This window comes from Antedon mediterranea, chromosome 4 (assembly GCF_964355755.1).
Source record: "Antedon mediterranea chromosome 4, ecAntMedi1.1, whole genome shotgun sequence".
NCBI classification, from domain to species: domain Eukaryota; kingdom Metazoa; phylum Echinodermata; class Crinoidea; order Comatulida; family Antedonidae; genus Antedon; species Antedon mediterranea.
The window spans coordinates 29,436,901-29,455,797 of record NC_092673.1 but is presented as its reverse complement, the minus strand read 5'-3'; the positions used below and the strand labels follow the sequence as shown (position 1 = coordinate 29,455,797).

Genomic DNA, 18,897 nt, shown 5'->3' with positions numbered 1-18,897 from the left:
GTGTCTCTGTTTTCGAGTTTTTCTCGATACATCTCGATACGACACCCGATACATTGCACATGGACAAACATAACATCGGCGAAAATAACTGAGTAAAGAAAAGATATACCTGTCGTAAAAGAATATGTGGAAGCATTTGGGCCTCAGTATACACTTTTCAAATTATTTTGAGAAAGGCGTTTTACTCATCCATTTCAGTCAACTATATTGATTATTTACTTACCCTGATCGCAACGATCTCCTTGAAATCCTGAACCTACGCAATTACACGTATACTCTGTTGTGTTGAAAGTGGTACAAACACCACCGTTGTTACATGGGGAAGGAGAGCACGGGTCATCTGTAATGTAACAAAAATTCATTAGTCAGTAATAAAAATAAATAATATAATATATGTTAATTAATAATATAACATCTGACCAATTACTCAACTCCCTGACGCAAAGCTACCCGCATTAGTTAAATACAATTACAATAATATTACTCCTTACTCGGCCCCTTCAATTTCTAATGTTTGAAAAATACGATGCAAAATATACGACACGTTTTTAAAACCGATGGGTCGAGACCGGAATCAATTGGGGTTTTTAAACCAGTATTTAAAATGTGTTCTTTTTATGTGGACCCGTTTTTGTTACCAAGTACCGTTAGGCCTATTTCAAAATGTACGGTATTTAAATCCGTATTCTATTGCTCAGTAGAAACGGGCCCGCCCCGCCCGCGATATTTCGTACATAAGTACGCGAGACGTCACAAAATAAACATGAATATCCATTAGTCATATCCATTAGGTGTGACGTAAGAATTAGTCTCCTGAATACATTATGCTATTATATGAACAATGCGTGCCCCTGTAAAACAATATATTGAAGAATTTTCCATTTTCCTACTTTCATTACAAAGTTCTCCATTCGCTCCTGTGCCAGAGCAATCACAATCAAATTCTGTTGTGTTCGTAGCAGTGCAAACACCTCCATTATCACACATATTGGGAGAGCAGGGGTCATCTGCAATAACATAAAATATCGGTAACATATTATAGGCATGGGTTAAAATTTACTTTTATTTGATGTTACATTATAAGGCACTGATGTTTTGAAATGATGGTCAAATCACAGTAGTACTTTCGTTGCACTTGCTTAGGTTGCTAATACGTGATTAGGTTGCGCTTACGTGCCTAGGTTGCGCTTACGTGCCTAGGTTACGCTTACGTGCTTATATTGCGCTTACGTGTTTATGTTGCGCTTACGTGCTTAGGTTGCGCTTACGTGCTTAGGTTGCGCTTACGTGCATAGGTTGCGCTTACGTGCTTAGGTTGCGCTTACGTGCTTAGGTTGCGCTTACGTGCTTATGTTGCCCTTTAAGATTACATATTTGACAAATTGCATAAAAAAGTCAATCATTACATACTTTCGTCACATATGTTTCCAGTGTAACCGGTGCCAGCACAATTACACATAAAGCTGTAGTCTGTTGAGTTGTAGCTACAAACCCCATTGTTTTCACAAGGACTTGGTGAGCACGGGTCATCTGTATACAAAACAAAATTACATTCTTTTTTGTTAAGCGTGGGTATAATATACATTAACATCAATTACAGAAGATACATTGGTATTGTGAATAGTCCCCATGCTTACCACTAACGTAACGCAACAACTTAAGCAAAACACAAGAAGTTGACCAACCACAAGCGATATTTCTGATGATCCATCGTGTCGTGATTGGTCAAATTACTCCCAGAGAGCTTACAGGTACGTCATTTCATTGCTTCAACGTGGAAATCAAGGTTAAAGCTCTGTCCACACTATCAAACTTTATGTGACAAGAAAATGTGATGTGCACATATATAGACATGATGATGTCATATCACTATAATATTGGGCAAACAAGTTTTGCGGTTTGTTTTAGCTACTGTGTTAATAAGAAAAAAAGGTTTATGTAAACATTTAGTTGTTATTGCATTAGAAATATATAAAAGAAAAAGACAAACTTACCTATTTCGCAGTCTGTGCCAATATAACCTGTTCCAGGGCATAGACATTCGTAAGTTGAGAAATCCGCTGCCGTTATGTTACACACTCCATTATTTTCGCAAGGATTTGGTGAACACGAATTTGCTAAAATGACGAAATGAATAACAACGTGAAACAGATAGTAATATAGTAATAAGAAGTACAATGTACAAAAACAAAATAATCCTTTATTGTTGTGATGGCCGCTCTTTTTGCTAAATGTCGAATCAGGTAGGAATTTTCCTTCCTCGTTGATTGTTTAAACAATATTTATACTTATATAATTTTTTATATATAATGTTGATTATTACTGCACAATCTGACAATTTAAAATAGAAATGTCGTTGTCAATGGAAGTCCGGATTCACATTATGAAATGATTTCGAATGATTGCTTCTTTTCCTAAAGCTCTGTCTACACTATCAAATTAGTTTGACAAAAAAAGTATGATATGCCCAAGTAATATTATAGTGATATTCCTACTTATGGTACTAATATGACATCATGATGTCCATATATGGGCACATCACATTTTGTTGTCACATAAAGTGTGATAGTGTAGACAGAGCTTAAGTCTATTATATTTTATTTCGTTTTGTTATAGTTGTAAACACTTACGTAATGTACAGTTTTCTCCTACGTGACCCGTTCCACGACAGTCGCATGTATACGTGTGTGTTGATGAATCATAATCACAAACACCATAATTTTGACATGGGCGTTCTTCACACAAGTCTTGTGCTACGACTGCTTCTGCAAAATAAAAAAAAGGAGTTGTCATTGTCACTGATAATACAGAGACTAAGGGCTTGAGGGCGCATCATGAGTTAGCAACCGTATAAACAGTGCTCCGTCTTCATTAAAAATAAAGTAAGGTTTTGCCAAAAATAGCCATAAGACAACTGTGCTAAATAAGTGAGTATTACAATTTGGTTAATGCTGTCATCGTCTTTTGATCTAAAACTAAGAAAATGGTCAGAAAAAAGGACCAAACTGAACGTACCCCTCCGGACACCTCAACGACCCAGGCGACACCCACCGAAGAAACCAGCGAAATCCAGTTATTAAGGCGGGAGATTAAAACGCTAACAACTGAAATGCAAACAAAACTAGACTCCGTACTTAAAAATCAAACCTCAATTATGAATAGAATTGACTCAATGGAGGCAAAACAATTAGATATGGAGAAATCCATTACTTTTACCTCCGATTCAATCAACGATCTTGAAAAGAAAGTAACAACGTATGATAGCGAAATGAAAGATATTTCAACAACACTTGAAACAGAAAAGAAAAAAATTACCAGTATACAAAATGATATTCTGAATCTTGAACGGTATTCAAGGAGTTTTAACCTGAGATTTGGTGGGATAACTGAGGAACCAAACGAAGATGCAACAAAAAAGATTAAGGAATTACTAAATAAAACACTCAACCTAAACGACATCGTCATTGAAACGGCTCATCGCACAGGAAAACCATCAACAATAAGTGGTAAGCCAAGACATATCATTGTTAAATTTATATATCGACCACAGAGATTTGAAGTACTCAGAAGAGCTAAGTCGATTATGAAAAATTCCGAGATGTTTGTACTAGAAGATATGCCAGTAGCAGATATTATCAAAAAGCGAGGCCTGCGAGAAGTTATGAAGAAAGCGTATGAAGAAGGTAAAAAGACTGTCTTCAGAAATGGCAACCTTTACATTAACGGTAAAATGTATACATAACTTCTTTATTTTCGTTCGTTTGTTTTTAATTGAATTCAATTTGTGACTATATCCTGCCTGCATTAAACCATATGCAGAAAATGGGTACCACTTATTGTATCCACTAGGAGAATTCAAACTGTACGGAATTGAAACATCAACACGATCGCGATTATGTGTTTACATAACCTAAACATTAACAGGTGAAAGAATTGGCACACTGACTTAAATACCATGTTACGTAATCTGTTGCTGTGTTGCGTGTCACATACTTTGCCTATTGTTTTTGAATCAAGTAGTGAAAAACTCAATTCCTATTGCTTTCATTCACACACTATTAAGTATTATGATTTGGATTAAGAATGGGATAAAATTGGAACGATGTGGGTGGGTGGGGAGGGGTTGGGGGATGGAGGGGTTGGGGGATGGTGGGTCTTTGGGGGATGGTGGAGTTGAGGGTGGGTGAAAATAGGATTAGTGCTGTAATTAAGATTTATCACTGTGTTTACACATTTCGCACTCAATTGTTTTACTTAGCGAAATATATGTATACTAATAATATGACGGAGCAACCAAATTGTTCGGTTGACCTGATTATAGATAAATTAGTTATCTTAATTATTCTGTTTTTTGTTGTTGTTTTTTTTTAAATCTTTTCTCTGACCATTCTTTTTTAAACTTAAAAATTGCATTATGATATTTAACTTAAATGACATTAACCCTAATGATGATATCAATATTGAAGAAACTAAATATTACCAGATAAACGATTTTAATCTAAGTTTTAAGAACTCGATACATGCCAATCACTTCTCCATTCTAAGCCTGAACTGCCGTAGCATGGTCAACAAATTCGATGATATTTTGAATCTGATTAATTCAATAAATCACTCCTTTTCAATTATTGCCCTAGAAGAAACATGGATTTCTCCAAATTCTACAACATCACTGTACGAAATACCAAAATATACATTTATTCATAAAGATAGGATAGGACGAAGAGGAGGAGGAGTTGCTCTCTATCTATCAGTTAGTTACGAGATGCGAAATGACCTCGCTTCAATACTGACCGAAGGAGAATCTATATTTATTGATGTTAAAATAGAAAATAAAACAATATCTTGCGGAGTAATATATAGGCCCCCTGATACAAATGTACAAACTTTCAACAATCAGTTGTCAATAGTCATGCAGATGATTAACAAAGAAAATAAGCTAGCATACATTACTGGTGATATGAACTTAGACATTAGCCAACACATGAGAGACAAAAACATCGAATCCCACCTTGACAATATCCAGTCCCAGTCCTTCACTTTTCTTATTAATAAGCCCACAAGAATAACAGAAAACTCTGCTTCCATAATAGATAATATTCTCTACAATTCCCATCTAACAAATAACATAAACACTGGTATCATATATTCGGATATATCCAACCACCTTCCAATATTCTGCATAAACACATCCGAAACTCACCATTATCATAACAACGTATACTGTTATAAACGCGAAAACAAACAGTACAACATTGATCATTTTAAGCATGAACTTGCAAATCAACAATGGCAGGATGTCCTAGAATCAAATGACGCAAACAAAGCATATCGACATTTTTCCACAACTCTGCAATCATTAGTTAATATATGCTTTCCAATAAAAAAGATAAAACTCAAAGCTAATAAACTTCAATCTCCTTGGATAACGGAATCAATTGCTAAGTCAATTGTTACTAGAAACAAATTATATAGCAAATACAAACGTAGACCGACAAACATAAATAAATCTAAATATACAAACTATAGAAACGTACTTACCAATATTATTAGAAAACGAAAAAAGGAATACTATTTTAATAAATTTGAAAAAAATAAAAATAATATGAAAGAAACGTGGAATGCCATTAATCAACTTTTAGGTAGGAAGAAAAAATCCAAACTGCCATCAAACCTAAAACATGTGACAGAGACATACACTAACCCAGAAACAAAATCCGATGCATTCAATTCTTACTTTATTAATATTGGGAAACAATTAGCTGACAAAATTAACCATGATAACAACCCTGCCATTGATCCAACGTCATATTTGACTGGTAACTACCTTAATTCTATGTATTTCAGACCCACAACAGAATACGAAATAATGACATACATTAATAAATTAGAAACAGATAAAACACCAGGTCACGATGATATCAGTGCTCACTATATCAAGTACAATTCCGTCTACCTTACAAAACCTATTTCACACTTAATAAACGTTTCACTCGCCACTGGCCGATTCCCTGATGAACTAAAATGTGCCAAAACTATACCTGTTTTTAAAAGTGGCGATAGGCAAAACCTTAATAATTATCGACCCATATCAATCTTACCATGTCTTTCTAAAATATATGAAAGAGTTGTCTACGACCAAACCATTTCATACCTTAATAAATACAACATAATAAATCAATCTCAATATGGATTCCGACAAAAACATTCAACTGCACATGCTCTACTACACACACTAGAAAAAATAACATCAGCAATTGATAACAACTCATTCATTATAGGTGTTTTCCTAGATCTGTCGAAAGCTTTCGATACGATCGATCATAGAATTCTAATCAATAAAATGGAATGCTATGGCATACGTGGTATTGTGTTAGACTGGTTCAGGAGTTACCTAAACCACAGAACTCAGTATGTTACTATTGAAGCACACAAATCAATAAAAAGAGAAGTAAAAGTTGGTGTTCCACAGGGATCTATCATTGGCCCATTGCTATTTTTGTTATTTATAAATGACATATTTTGTGTAAGCAAAGTTGTCGAACTTATCATATTCGCGGACGATACAAACATATTCCTCAAACATAATGACCCCATAGTTGCATGTAATATACTAAACTGCGAATTACAACGACTAACCACTTGGTTTAGAGCTAACAAACTCTCAATTAATACAAATAAAACTAAATATATAATCTTTAGAGGGCGCCAGAATTTAACCGACTTCACAGACATGCAACTATACGTAAATAACACCACACTCGAAGAGGTAACCCATATCAAATTCTTAGGAGTTACCTTAGACAAATTTTTGTCCTTCTGTACCCATATTGATGGCATTGCAAACAAAGTTTCAAAGATAATAGGAATTCTGAATAAATTAAAGTATTTTTTACCATATATGACTCTATTGCAAATTTATAAATCTATAATCCTTCCCCATTTAACGTATGCAATAGTAGTATGGGGCTCTTTCGGACCAAGTAAATTAAACCGACTTCACATCCTCTAGAAAAAAGCACTACGAATTATATGCAAAGTCCACTATCAACATCCTTCCCAACCGCTATTTATACAAACCAACACATTAAATATATTCGATCTTTATGAAAAACATATGGCAATACTACTCTTCCAATTTTATAATAAACAGCTCCCAATTACGTTTGACACTTACTTTCAAACAATTGAATCAACACATAATTATGATACCAGGAATAAAAAAAACTATACCACTGTACTAAAAAGAACCAAAATAGGACAACAAAGTATATGCTATAGGGGTGCCAAGACATGGAATAGCCTTGAAAACTCAGTAAGAGAAATCAAGAGTAGGACTATTTAAAAAAACAATTCATACTAATCTCCTCAAAAAATATTCTAATACCTAAAATCACAACGTATTATGAACAAAATATTTTTCATTATCGATTTCTTTTTTTCTTTTTTCTATGAATGATCTATTCTGGTCATATTTTTGAAATTGTTATTACATGTATAATAATATATATATATATATTTATATTCAACTGTCATTTATGATTATTGCTTATTGTCTCTATTGTTTACATATATATTTACTAATTGTTATTGTTTTTATTGTAATTTATTTATTTATTTAATTTTTCCAATTTTTAATTCTTACATAGGACATCACATTTTAAAGCTTTGCTTATAGTGATGCCCGATTCAATCAATCAATATATAACTTTTGCATAAAACCATGTTCAACTGTAGGCCGTTGCCAATATACAGTAATCTCCCTAAACAATGCTACTTTTAATACTTACAATATTATATGTTTTCATCTTTTCCATTGATTGTAAACCTCTAACTAAACTTTCCAGTATTTTATTATTCAACTTCTGTTTCCAATAATAGTCAATGTAAACAATTAATTTTTATTTTTATCATTACTGTAAATAATCATTGTATATATTTTATAATTTATATTTATATTGGTCTTGTTTTTTTTGTTTGTAAAAATCTACTGTAATATTATACCTTATTGTGGTTACCATTATAACAAATGTACGATTGATTGAATAAAGTTCACATATAAAAAAAAAAAAAATATTCTAGGACAGCCCGTAATATATTGCACCCCCAATAATATTATAGTTATTAACTGTTATAATACAGAGGGTGCAACCTGTCACGGGGGTACCTAATATTCTAGACAGTCCGTAATATATTGCACCCCCTATAATATATAGTTATTAACTGTTATATTATAGGGGATGCAATCTGTCACGGGGGTACCGAATATTCTAGACAGTCCGTAATATATTGCACCCACTAGATAGTTATTAACCGTTATATTATAGGGGTACAATCTGTCACGGGAGTACCTAATATTCTAGACAGTCCGTAATATATTGCACCCCCTATAATAGATAGTTATTAACTGTTATATTATAGGGGTGCAATCTGTCACGGGAGTACCTAATATTCTAGACAGTCCGTAATATATTGCACCCCGGGCCTATAATAGATAGTTATTAACTGTTTGACAAAAACGTTTGGAGATTCTTAAGAGACAATCTCTAGGCCTAGGCCTATAGCTCGAAGTTTCAGCTTAAAATGTACGACATTATTATATTAGTACAAAAGTTAAAATCCGTAAAAAAAGGTATACTTTATAACCTGATGTTAAGAATAAGAACAGATATGACATAATGATGATTATAATAAGCATGATAGTTAACATGCCTGTATTTCAATCCCAGGGTTCAGGGTTCAATCCTGACCTAGTGCCAGGGTTGTAAGTCACAACTCTTTCAACTCCACTTCCCAAGCCTAAATGAGACTTTCTTTATAACCACGATAATTTCATTTCATAATTTTATAATAATATTTATTTCCTTCATAATATATAATAATACAGTACAATTAAAATAGTTTATCCATCCTGTAATATTGGCGAGTTGCTCACTGTTGGAAGCGTAAGAAATATTAAACCAAAAAATGATACTACTCAACGTGGCAAATTGGTTAAAGCTTGGTTTCCACTAGGACACAGCGCAATTAAAGCCTGTTTTCCTGGCGACGTTATTCGACGCTATCGTCGTTGATCGTTAACAGTTCAACAACCGTCGTTTGAAAAGTTGAAATGATAAAGATAGCGAGTACCTTTTACCTTTCCATTTCAATGTTTACGTAGAAGATTGCCGATAATTGTTAACGATAGCATCGACTAACGTCGACAGGAAAACGGGCTTAAGGACGTAAGTGACTTGACCAATTACAAGCGATGGGTAATCCGAAATGTCGCTTGCGATTGGTTAATTCGCGTCTATGTCATTGCGTTGCCTCTCTAGTGGGGAACCAATCGCCTGGGCGGCGCAAACCATAGCCAAACAGCTCAGGTTCAATGCGCGTATTAGCAACGCCACATCGACAATTGGAATTATCCATTTCGTGATTAGTTAAATTACTTGCATTGGGCTTACGTCCTAATTGCCGCGTTGCGTCCTCTAATTATAAAGCGTGGTTCCCACTAGAACGCAACGCAACGTAACGCAGTGACGTATCAACGCAAAGGGCTGTATTGCGTAATCACAAGTGGGAACCGACGACGCAACAGTGCTGCAAAAATCACAGGTTTGATTGTTACATTGCTTATGTTACGTTGCGTCGCTAGTGGGAACCAAGCTTCAGAATGTAAATTTGGCGAAAATTCAGATTGTTTTGCAATGCCACTTTTTTTTAATAAACCGGAATTGAATTGTATCTTACTCCAGGCCCTAAAGCGGGGTTCCCACTAGAACGCAATGCAGCAACGTACGTATCGACGCAAAATGCTGTATTGCGTAATCAAAAGTGGGAACCGACAACGCAACAGTGCTGAAAACATCGCAGGTTTGATTTTACGCAGGCGGGGGCAAACACAATTATTGGAAGGGCATTTTCTTACATTGCGTAGGTGGCGTTACGTTGCGTATCTAGTGGAAACCAAGCTTAAGTAGTAAGGGTATATTTCCAGTGGTTTCCGGCGACTTCACATTACGCTGTACTTATTATCGTTAATTAAAATATATTTCATACTACATATTAATATGTAATTTAATGACGTCCCCGATATCTGAGTTTCTGGAATTTCCGAATTATTGGATGGTGGTATAACTTTTATTTATGTATTGAATTTGCGAAACAAAAGTTTATATAGTACAAATATTCGTTCAAAGGTGACTAGTTTTATCATTTATCCTGACGAATTATAGTTCTACGTACGTGATTTGTACGAATTTATTATTCGCCCGCGGGGTCCTATTTAAAATGCATATTATGCTTTACGGGCCTTTCATAATATAGAATAATAACCCGGAGACCTATGAATAGTGGGCGTATGCGTGAAACGCACCCAACCATACACACGCCTTACGCTTCATTACACTGTGGTATTTCCTTCATGATGAAAAAAAAAAACATCCAACGAAAACACAGATATACCAGGGAAGAGTTAAATTAATTTAAATCTTCCCTGGATATACCTACCAATACTTTACATTTAATTTTTTTCGATTTAATTAATCATTTTAAAGTGTACTTGACTTTAAACACTGTTTTCATGACGTTATTCGACGCTATCGTCGTTGATCGTTAAAGCTTGGTTCCCACTAGAACGTAACGCAAGGACGTAAACGCAACGCAAGCGTTTTAACCAATGACAAGCGAAGTTATAGACAATTTACTTGTGATTGAGCAATTCACTTGCGTTGCGTTACGTCCTTGTGTTGCGTCGCTAGTGGGAACCACGCTTTACAGTTCAACGACGATCGTTTGAAAACGATCAAGTTGAAATGATAACGATAGCGAGTGCCCTTTTCTGTAAATCGTTAACAATTAAATGTTTACGTAGAAGATCGCCGATTATTGTTAACGATAGCGTCGAATAACGTCGACAGGAAAACAGGCTTAAGTAATCCACAGAGGAAAGAAATAATATTGTAACTATTGTTGTTGATATAAAGTCCTGTGGTACATCACGTATATTTAGTGCTGAAAAGAACTGTTGAATTAGTGAAAAAAAACAGTTCCTTTCAGAACTATATCCGTGGTGTACCGCAAACTGTGTATCAACATTTGTTTGATTTCGCCATGCAAACCTTTAAACAAAATGTTACTCTAATATCATCTTTTTTTTTTTGTTATTTGTGGTTAATAATTTTCAGTTTAGGATACTTGATACGCAACGCAAGTGACCAATCACAAGCGATGGCTTATTCGCTTGTGATTGCTAACTCACTATAACTTCACTTGATATTGGTTAAAACGCGTGCGTTGCGTTTGCGTCCTTGCGTTACGTTCAAGTGGGAACCAAGCTTTAGCGTGGTTCCCACTAGAACGCAACGTAACGTAACGCAGCGACGTATCGACGCAAAGTGCTGTATTGCGTAATCACAAGAAGGAACCGACGACGCAATTAGTGCTGCAAACATCGTAGGTTTGATTTCACGCAGGCGGGGGCAAACACAATGATTGGAAGAGAATTACGTTGCGTAGATTGAGTCACTAGTGGGAACCAAGCTTTAGAGGAAGGGAATAATTGTCTCTTTTACTGCCCAACTATTGTTACAGTACTTCGTTTATTTCAGGAGGTTAGACGTAAAGTTAGTAAGTACAACTTATTTAGGCTTCCTTCTACACATAAATGTTTTTACTCGTTATCGAAATTGTTCATATCATTATAATTTTAATATGTTTATAATGTGTGGAGAATATGTTGAATAAACAAATACACGAAATGTTGAAAAATGAGGAGAAGGAGCAGAAGAAGGAGGCAAACTGGCCTAGAACCTAGAACGATTTTTAGATCCAAAACTAAACAACATATTTATTTTCCCTTTCTCACGTTTAAGTAAACACAATTATCATATTATATTTAAACTAGAGGGTACTCCGAGAGTACAAACCTCCGCCTACTGTAAAATTCCCCTACATAAAATCCCCCCCCCCCCCAAAATGTTTTTTTTTTACATTTTTTTTATTAGTTCTAAAGTGTAAATAGGCTAACTGCACACTACAAAGTTGTGGATGAGAGTTTGGTGTAATGGTTATGTATCCAGCCTCTCACAGTTAAGGTCCCTGGTTCAAGCCCCGCTGAGAGTTGTTTTTTTTTTTTTTTATTAATTTTTTTTTTTTTTGTGGACCTTGATCTTTAACCCTGACCCTTCAAAATTTAACCAAAATTATATGATGAGTCATTGATCATTGTGGCTAAGTTTGGTGAGAATCGGATAAAAACTGTGGCCTCCAGGCTGTTCACAGACACACACACAAACACACACACACACAAACATACAGGGGTGAAAACATAACCTCCTTGGCGGAGGTAATAATAAAGGCTATAAATCGTATATGAGATTTTTGTTGGAATTGTTTCCACGTTTGTGGACTTGGTATATCCCTCTATTCTTGAAGGACAAATGGGACCTTTGTTGAATAGGACAATATACAGTAATCAATTTTTAGATTCTAAAAATAAATTGGCTTTTTTTATCCTTTGTTAGTAGTGAGCTAGTAACAAGTTATCGTAGACAATACACTTTTTTTGGGGTTGCAAGAAATTCTTTGTGTAGAGTACAGTAAAGTCCGATTTTTTTTTTTGTATAAGGTCCTTACTACTAATAATTAATTCAACTCGAATCTGATTTCGGTTCAACGACAGAACAACGAAATCATTTATCAACGAAATAGTGCAGTATTAATTACTGCCCATTCTATTTTATAGTGAGTTAATGGTGAGGCAAATATTTATAGTGCCACTAACTAAATAACCTTCCCAGTATTTAAATAAAGAAACACAATTTGTATGATGGAATCATCACGTACTTAGCACACCCGTACGGCCTATTTACACAGACGAGCGGTAACGGTAAACGGAAAACCGCGTAGCTTGTCCCACGTAGAATCTAGAGGCGGACGCACGGGCAACACTCTTAATTTCATACTAAATGTTTTTTCGGCCATTAAATTAAAATTTAGATCCCATTTCATCATATTATACATAAACTATTAACGTTATAGAAGTCCAGGGTTGGAAAAGACTATAAGCCTATGTAAACAGACTGCAGTGTAAAATTAACCAGCAATCAACAATACCCGTGCATAATTTACCGGCGGTCAGCGTTTTTGTTGTTTGTTGACTGTTTGGATTGCTTGTGTGCGTGAGGAAGGTACGAAAGGCCACTACACACTGTGTTCGTAGTAAACACCGTCATATGGGTCTTTGATTTCTTCATAATCATTGTATTTTGCCGGGGATTCCCAATCATTTAAGTATTTCCGTATTTATCTTCATTTCCCTACGTTCGTAATAATTGGACGAATTTCCGTAACAATTACGGACGTTCCGAACTTTGAAAAAATAGTGTTTAATTGCTTCTTTCTGCAAATTTCGATGGTTGTTGTACAGTTTATAGTGGATAAATGAAAATGAATTTTTGGAAATTGTGGTTTTACTGATTTAGTTAGCATTTATTTCAAAATAATACAATTTAACGTTTTGGTCAATATATTTATATCAGCAGCTTCACATTTTTTTCTAAATTATTTTAATTATTAATAAATAAAACATTGGCGGAAGAAACAGCCGTGATACGATCTGTTTGCTACTGTAGCCCGATATAGAGTGTCATTTCTATTTTACGTGCGAGAGTACCATTTCCGCCTATCTAGGGGTGTCATTTAACAAAAATTCCCTCGCAAATACTCAGTATCTACGGCCCTCTGAAAACTCTTGGGCAACCCCCTTAAAATAGTCCTGCGACCGCCCCTGGAATCTGTATTTATTCTGAATGGAAACCGTCCGTCCGCTCCGCTTTGTGTGTAAATGGTCATAAGGAATAACGTATTACCGTTACCGCTCGCCTGTGTAAATTGGCATGTACGCGTGCAACTTATGATAAGCAGACATGTAAGGCTGCTCACATTAATCAAAGTTTGGGCCAGCAAAATAAATTAACCAACTAAGCAATAATGATTAAATTATGATTACATTTTAAACTGCTCCACTGTATATATTGGTAATATGAAAACTCTTCTACTACCAGTTATGCAACAGACAAATAAGCATAAATATTACTGAAACGTAAAAGTCTTCAGAAGCTTTGATAAAAATTCAATACTATATTTCTTGGCTGATACTTGACGAAACAGTTATTGAATGGCTTGATATGATATTGTTTAATGTGTGAATGGAACAATCCCATTGTATACCTGTTTTAGTTAATACGATTAATTGAATCTTCAGAAAAAATAAAATAAAACAAGTGTACTGTATTTCTTGAAATTCAATAGGCCTAAGTATATTTCACAAGTATTTATGATTTATAGGCTCAGCTATACAAAACTTATGTATACAGTGTTTTGGAACTTACTTCTTCCGATTAGAAATTTAGACTTAGCAAAAATTAATGGGCTAATGTGAAAGAAATTATTTATACAAATGTTATTTGTCATTTTTATTGATCGTTTTAAACGTTTAACTAAACTTATATTGGAAGTTTTTTGCTTCAAATTGTAAAGAATTGTTTTGGCCAAGACATTGAAAAACGTTACACTAATACAATATTCAGAAACATGTTCTTCTTTTGTATTTTTTTAAAATTGTTATCTATTTGTCTCCATTTATTTTCAAGAGTATTTTGAGCACAATATCATTGATCTATTTTTTTAATTAAAGAAATCGCTACGGACTTTACTTCAAATCAGGTTGTAAGTTAAGCCTGTTTTCCTGTCGACGTTATTCGACGCTATCGTCAACAGTTCAACGACGATCGTTTGAAAACGATCAAGTTAAAATGATAACGATAGCGAGTACCTTTTCCTGTAAATCGTTAACATTTCAATGTTTACGTAGAAGATCACCGATTATTGACGATAATATTGACGATAGCGTCGAATAACGTGGACAGGAAAACAGGCTTAACTTACAACCTGATTGGAAGTAAAGTCCGTATCGATTTCTTTAATGCAAAAAATAAATCAATGATAATTATTTGTGAATTTAACCATTTTTGTTAAAACATTTTTTTTGTATTAGTTTTCTTTCTACAGAAGTGATTACATTTATTAAAACTGTGATATGGCCTATAGTCTCTCTTTTTTTTTTATTAATCTTCATTTTTTATGTTTTTTGAGGACAATACATCTTTAAGTTAAAGCCTGGTTCCAAATATTAAGCGCTGTCTGCTATTGCGTAATTTAACAACTGTACATACTTACCACTTTTAATAGCAATAATGGCGAAAACCAACACAATGGTCGTAGGTCTAAATCCATTAAAAAAGCATGATGATATCAGCGACTTCATGTCGCACTTTATAAATGTAAAATTCCACCAGAATATTCCACTTTTCAGTTATCAGTTTCCCATAAATTGTTGTTCATTTCCTGAAAAAGTTGATGGAAAAGAAATGATTTGTTTGAAGTACGCGTCTAAAAGGTGTTGCTGTTATTTAACTTGCTGTCAAATTAAATAATTATATTCCTGTGAATCACGGTTAAAACCGTCTTAACCATTTGAGAGGCAGCGTACCTTTGAATGTCAAATCACGACTATACTTATAAATTCCCGTGCATTTCATTTCACTTCAAATCTTCATAACAATTGGTGCATAGAGGCAGTAAGTAAATCTAGAAAAAGAAATAGTTTGCTTCATTAAACAACGGTTTCTTGAATAAGCATAAAAGACTGGTTCACTTTCTCTATGAGTGGTTTTGAAAAACCTGTCTACCTCATCCTTGAATGTGCGTACACAAAGGAAGGGCGAGTACCAGTAGCGGATCCAGGATTTGTAAACCCATTAATTAGGCCTACCTAAACAAATGTAATCTAAAGCACAAAATAGTCACGGGAGTGAAAAACTTTAATCTATTCAAAGTTTAGTTTTATAAATCTTAATACTTTTGGAGGCCAATCCTATCTTTTTGCATTTAAATCTGGGAGGTGGATTTGTGAAACGAACAGAAGCAGTGTATAAATTAATTTGAGTATATTTTAGAAGAAAAATTTAAAATTAGCCACCATTAAACAAAGTAAATACTAAACATTTTTGTTTGTAAACATCTCCTGTGTTATAAACTTTATTAGCCTAAATTTGTAAGCTTCTATTTCTCCACAACAAACGACTTCGAAACAGATTCGAACCATCTACCTGATCATTTTCTAATGAATGTTTTATAGTGTAGAGGTCACATTTGTAACATTAAATCTCACAAAAAAACGGACCTGGTACACTTCTTGATGATGAGGACAGAAAATGTACTGAATGTCTATCAATATTGTTAAAAATTGGAGAAAAAACGGATATCAATAGACACAATTGACTGATGACCCAGTTTGAATTAACTAATTATTGACAGGCCCTAATTATCGTAACCATAGCGATACAGGTGATCGATTGCAGGTATATCAAAGTGTTACTCTAAATCCATGAAGGTACGTTAAATTGGATGGTCTACAAAACAGCAAACAAAATTCGTCAAATGAGGGTAATTGCTAATAATACCAACAAGCTCAGCAAGCCCAAATTTGGCAAAAAGATATAACATTCATAAATTTAATATGAAAAACATAAGATTTACATTTTCAATACTTTTACTGACAGTTTGACACACTACATCATGTTACATAAACATAAACTAACCCTTCCTTAAATGTCAGCCTCATATCAAATTTGAAGATCAACTATGCTTCTCTATTATAGGCCTACTTTCTTTGCACCGTACATCGTCACTGCAGTAATATTTGGCCTAGCATTACATTTTTTTTTACAATAATGGGGATTATATTGTCAAATAACTGAATAACTGTTGTACAAACTATATATACACAATACGTTTTATAAGCTAGGGTATTTAGTTAACACAATGTTTTATGGCATCGCAATACTACGAAATTCCTTAATGGAAACTCTGTTCTTCTTCATGCTAAATATAGAGATAACTATCTCTATGAATGACTTAACAATGTAATTATAAGGTCCATGGCTTAACCAATTTAACCCCGAGCTATAGAAATAGGCGTAGTCATTTATTTTGACTACGACGAAGTCAGTTCAAACAGGGACTGGTGCGAAACCGGACTCATGCGGGGAATTTAACGCGATTCATATCATTGTACGTGAATGATTCTGTTCGTCTCTCTAACCATTGAAGATCATTATCCAAAAGCCCATCCGTTTACCAGCAATTAAGATACACAACCGGCCAATACAGGGTATAGCCTAACGCACTAAAAAATACCTAATCATTATGGACAAGGCCATATACATGGCTGCAGTCGCGTGCTCAAGTTAGTGTTTACCGACCGACCGACCAACCGAATGACATAGTGAGCTGTAGAAAAAAGAATTATGTATTAGTTACGATGCAAACTATGACAATAATGTGTTTGACCAGATATAACCTTTTACTCACAGTAGATTTGAATACTATATTAAAGTTCACTTAGGAAAAGTAGAAAGATAACGAAATCTTTAATTAAAATGCACCTGTAAAATGAACGTTGAGTGTCCGTTAAAAAGAAATTGGAGCATGCTTTTATTAGGCTTGTGTTGTTTTTAATTTTTAATGTGTCGTGAGTCTCTCAGAAGAAATAGTTACTACATTTTGCAATAAAATAAAAGTACGGTACGGTAGCGCTTGTCTGCTTAATACTCTCTACTAAATATCACTTGATGAAGGGCTAGTGTTGCCCGAAAGCTCTGCTAATTTTTCTGGCTGTTTAACTTTATCGTTTTATTTAGCTTTTTGCTTACTGATACCCACAGCATTGACATTTTCCAGTGCTATTTTATTTTGTATCTCCAATGAGATCCAGCCACTGATACCCACAGCATTGTCATTTCCAGTGCTTATTTTATTTGTATCTCCATTGAGATCCAGCCACTGATAGCCACAGCATTGACATTTTTCAGTGCTATTTTATTTTGTATCTCCATTGAGATCCAGCCACTGATACCCACAGCATTGTTCAGTGCTTATTTTATTTTGTATCACCATTGATATCCATCCACTGATAAATAATAATTATAATAATGGAAATTTGATATCCACAGAATTGTCATTTTTTTAGTGCTATTTTACTTTGTATCTCCATTGCGATCCAGCCACTGACCCACAGCATTGTCATTTTCAGTAATTTGGTTTTATAGAAGGTTCTATACCAGAAAAGAGTGCGATTTTTTAAAACCTTCAATCCCATGGATGTTCTCGTTTTGACTGTTTCACATTTTTATATATTTAAAAAAATGAATAGTATTGCATACTTGATGTAACTTTTGTTATTAATATCTCGCTGATATTTCTATGTCTCAAAAAAAATATTTAAACTCGTATCCTTTTACGGGAAGGGGTTGGGGTATATTTGCGAAAAAAGAGCCCAAATCGCCAGGAGCTATACATAGGCCAATTTACTGTACTTTCACTGCTAATCTCTAGTCTCCCCCACCACACAACACCCGGACTTGGTTTAATAAATGTTGTTCTTACCTGCGTGTATAATTTATACGATTCACAGATGCTAATGAAGAGAGTGATGTCTAACTACTACACTTCCTTCATGTTATAACATGGGCCTAATACCACATTATTCAATGTTATATAAATACTTTGTATAATCGAAAATGTTTGCGTAACGCTTATTTACTCAGTTTCAGTGAATACAAAACGACTATACACATTGTGCAAACAACGCTGGTTACCGTAATACTCACGAGGAAGATGAGTTGTAAATATACTTAAACACACTAAACACAAACTGTACAAATGTTGCTGAATACATCCTTACCTTTATTTACTACATCCTGAAGTTGTTACGCTGATGGTTAAGTATGTATCCTCCTATTGGTCTCCATTAATACAAACGCACTATTATATTCCTATTATAGTGAA

The 18,897-nt window shown here is 34.4% G+C and overlaps 1 protein-coding gene across 1 annotated transcript; it reads right to left on the bottom strand.

The window, feature by feature from the left end:
- Positions 1–215: 215 nt before the first annotated feature.
- LOC140047760 (uncharacterized) lies at positions 216–18,656 on the bottom strand. Its single transcript, XM_072092796.1, has 8 exons — positions 18,496–18,656; positions 15,539–15,636; positions 15,226–15,393; positions 2,631–2,765; positions 1,995–2,117; positions 1,411–1,530; positions 891–1,007; positions 216–340 (listed from the first exon to the last, which is right to left on the bottom strand). Exons 3-8 carry the CDS (start codon positions 15,311–15,313, stop codon positions 216–218), a joined length of 708 nt encoding a protein of 235 aa, XP_071948897.1. The 5' UTR covers positions 15,314–15,393; positions 15,539–15,636; positions 18,496–18,656.
- Between the last annotated feature and the right edge of the window lie 241 nt (positions 18,657–18,897).

What these genes read in the sequence shown, in the direction of transcription:
- LOC140047760 (XM_072092796.1), bottom strand. Translation starts at nt 15,313, where the DNA reads ATGAAGTCGCTGATATCATCATGCTTTTTTAATGGATTTAGACCTACG. An exon ending in AGGAGAAAACTGTACATTAC is followed by an intron (nt 2,118 to 2,630) that starts GTAAGTGTTTAC and finishes TCGTCATTTTAG; the next exon opens with CAAATTCGTGTTCACCAAAT. An exon ending in TGGAAACATATGTGACGAAA is followed by an intron (nt 1,008 to 1,410) that starts GTATGTAATGAT and finishes ATGTTATTGCAG; the next exon opens with ATGACCCCTGCTCTCCCAAT.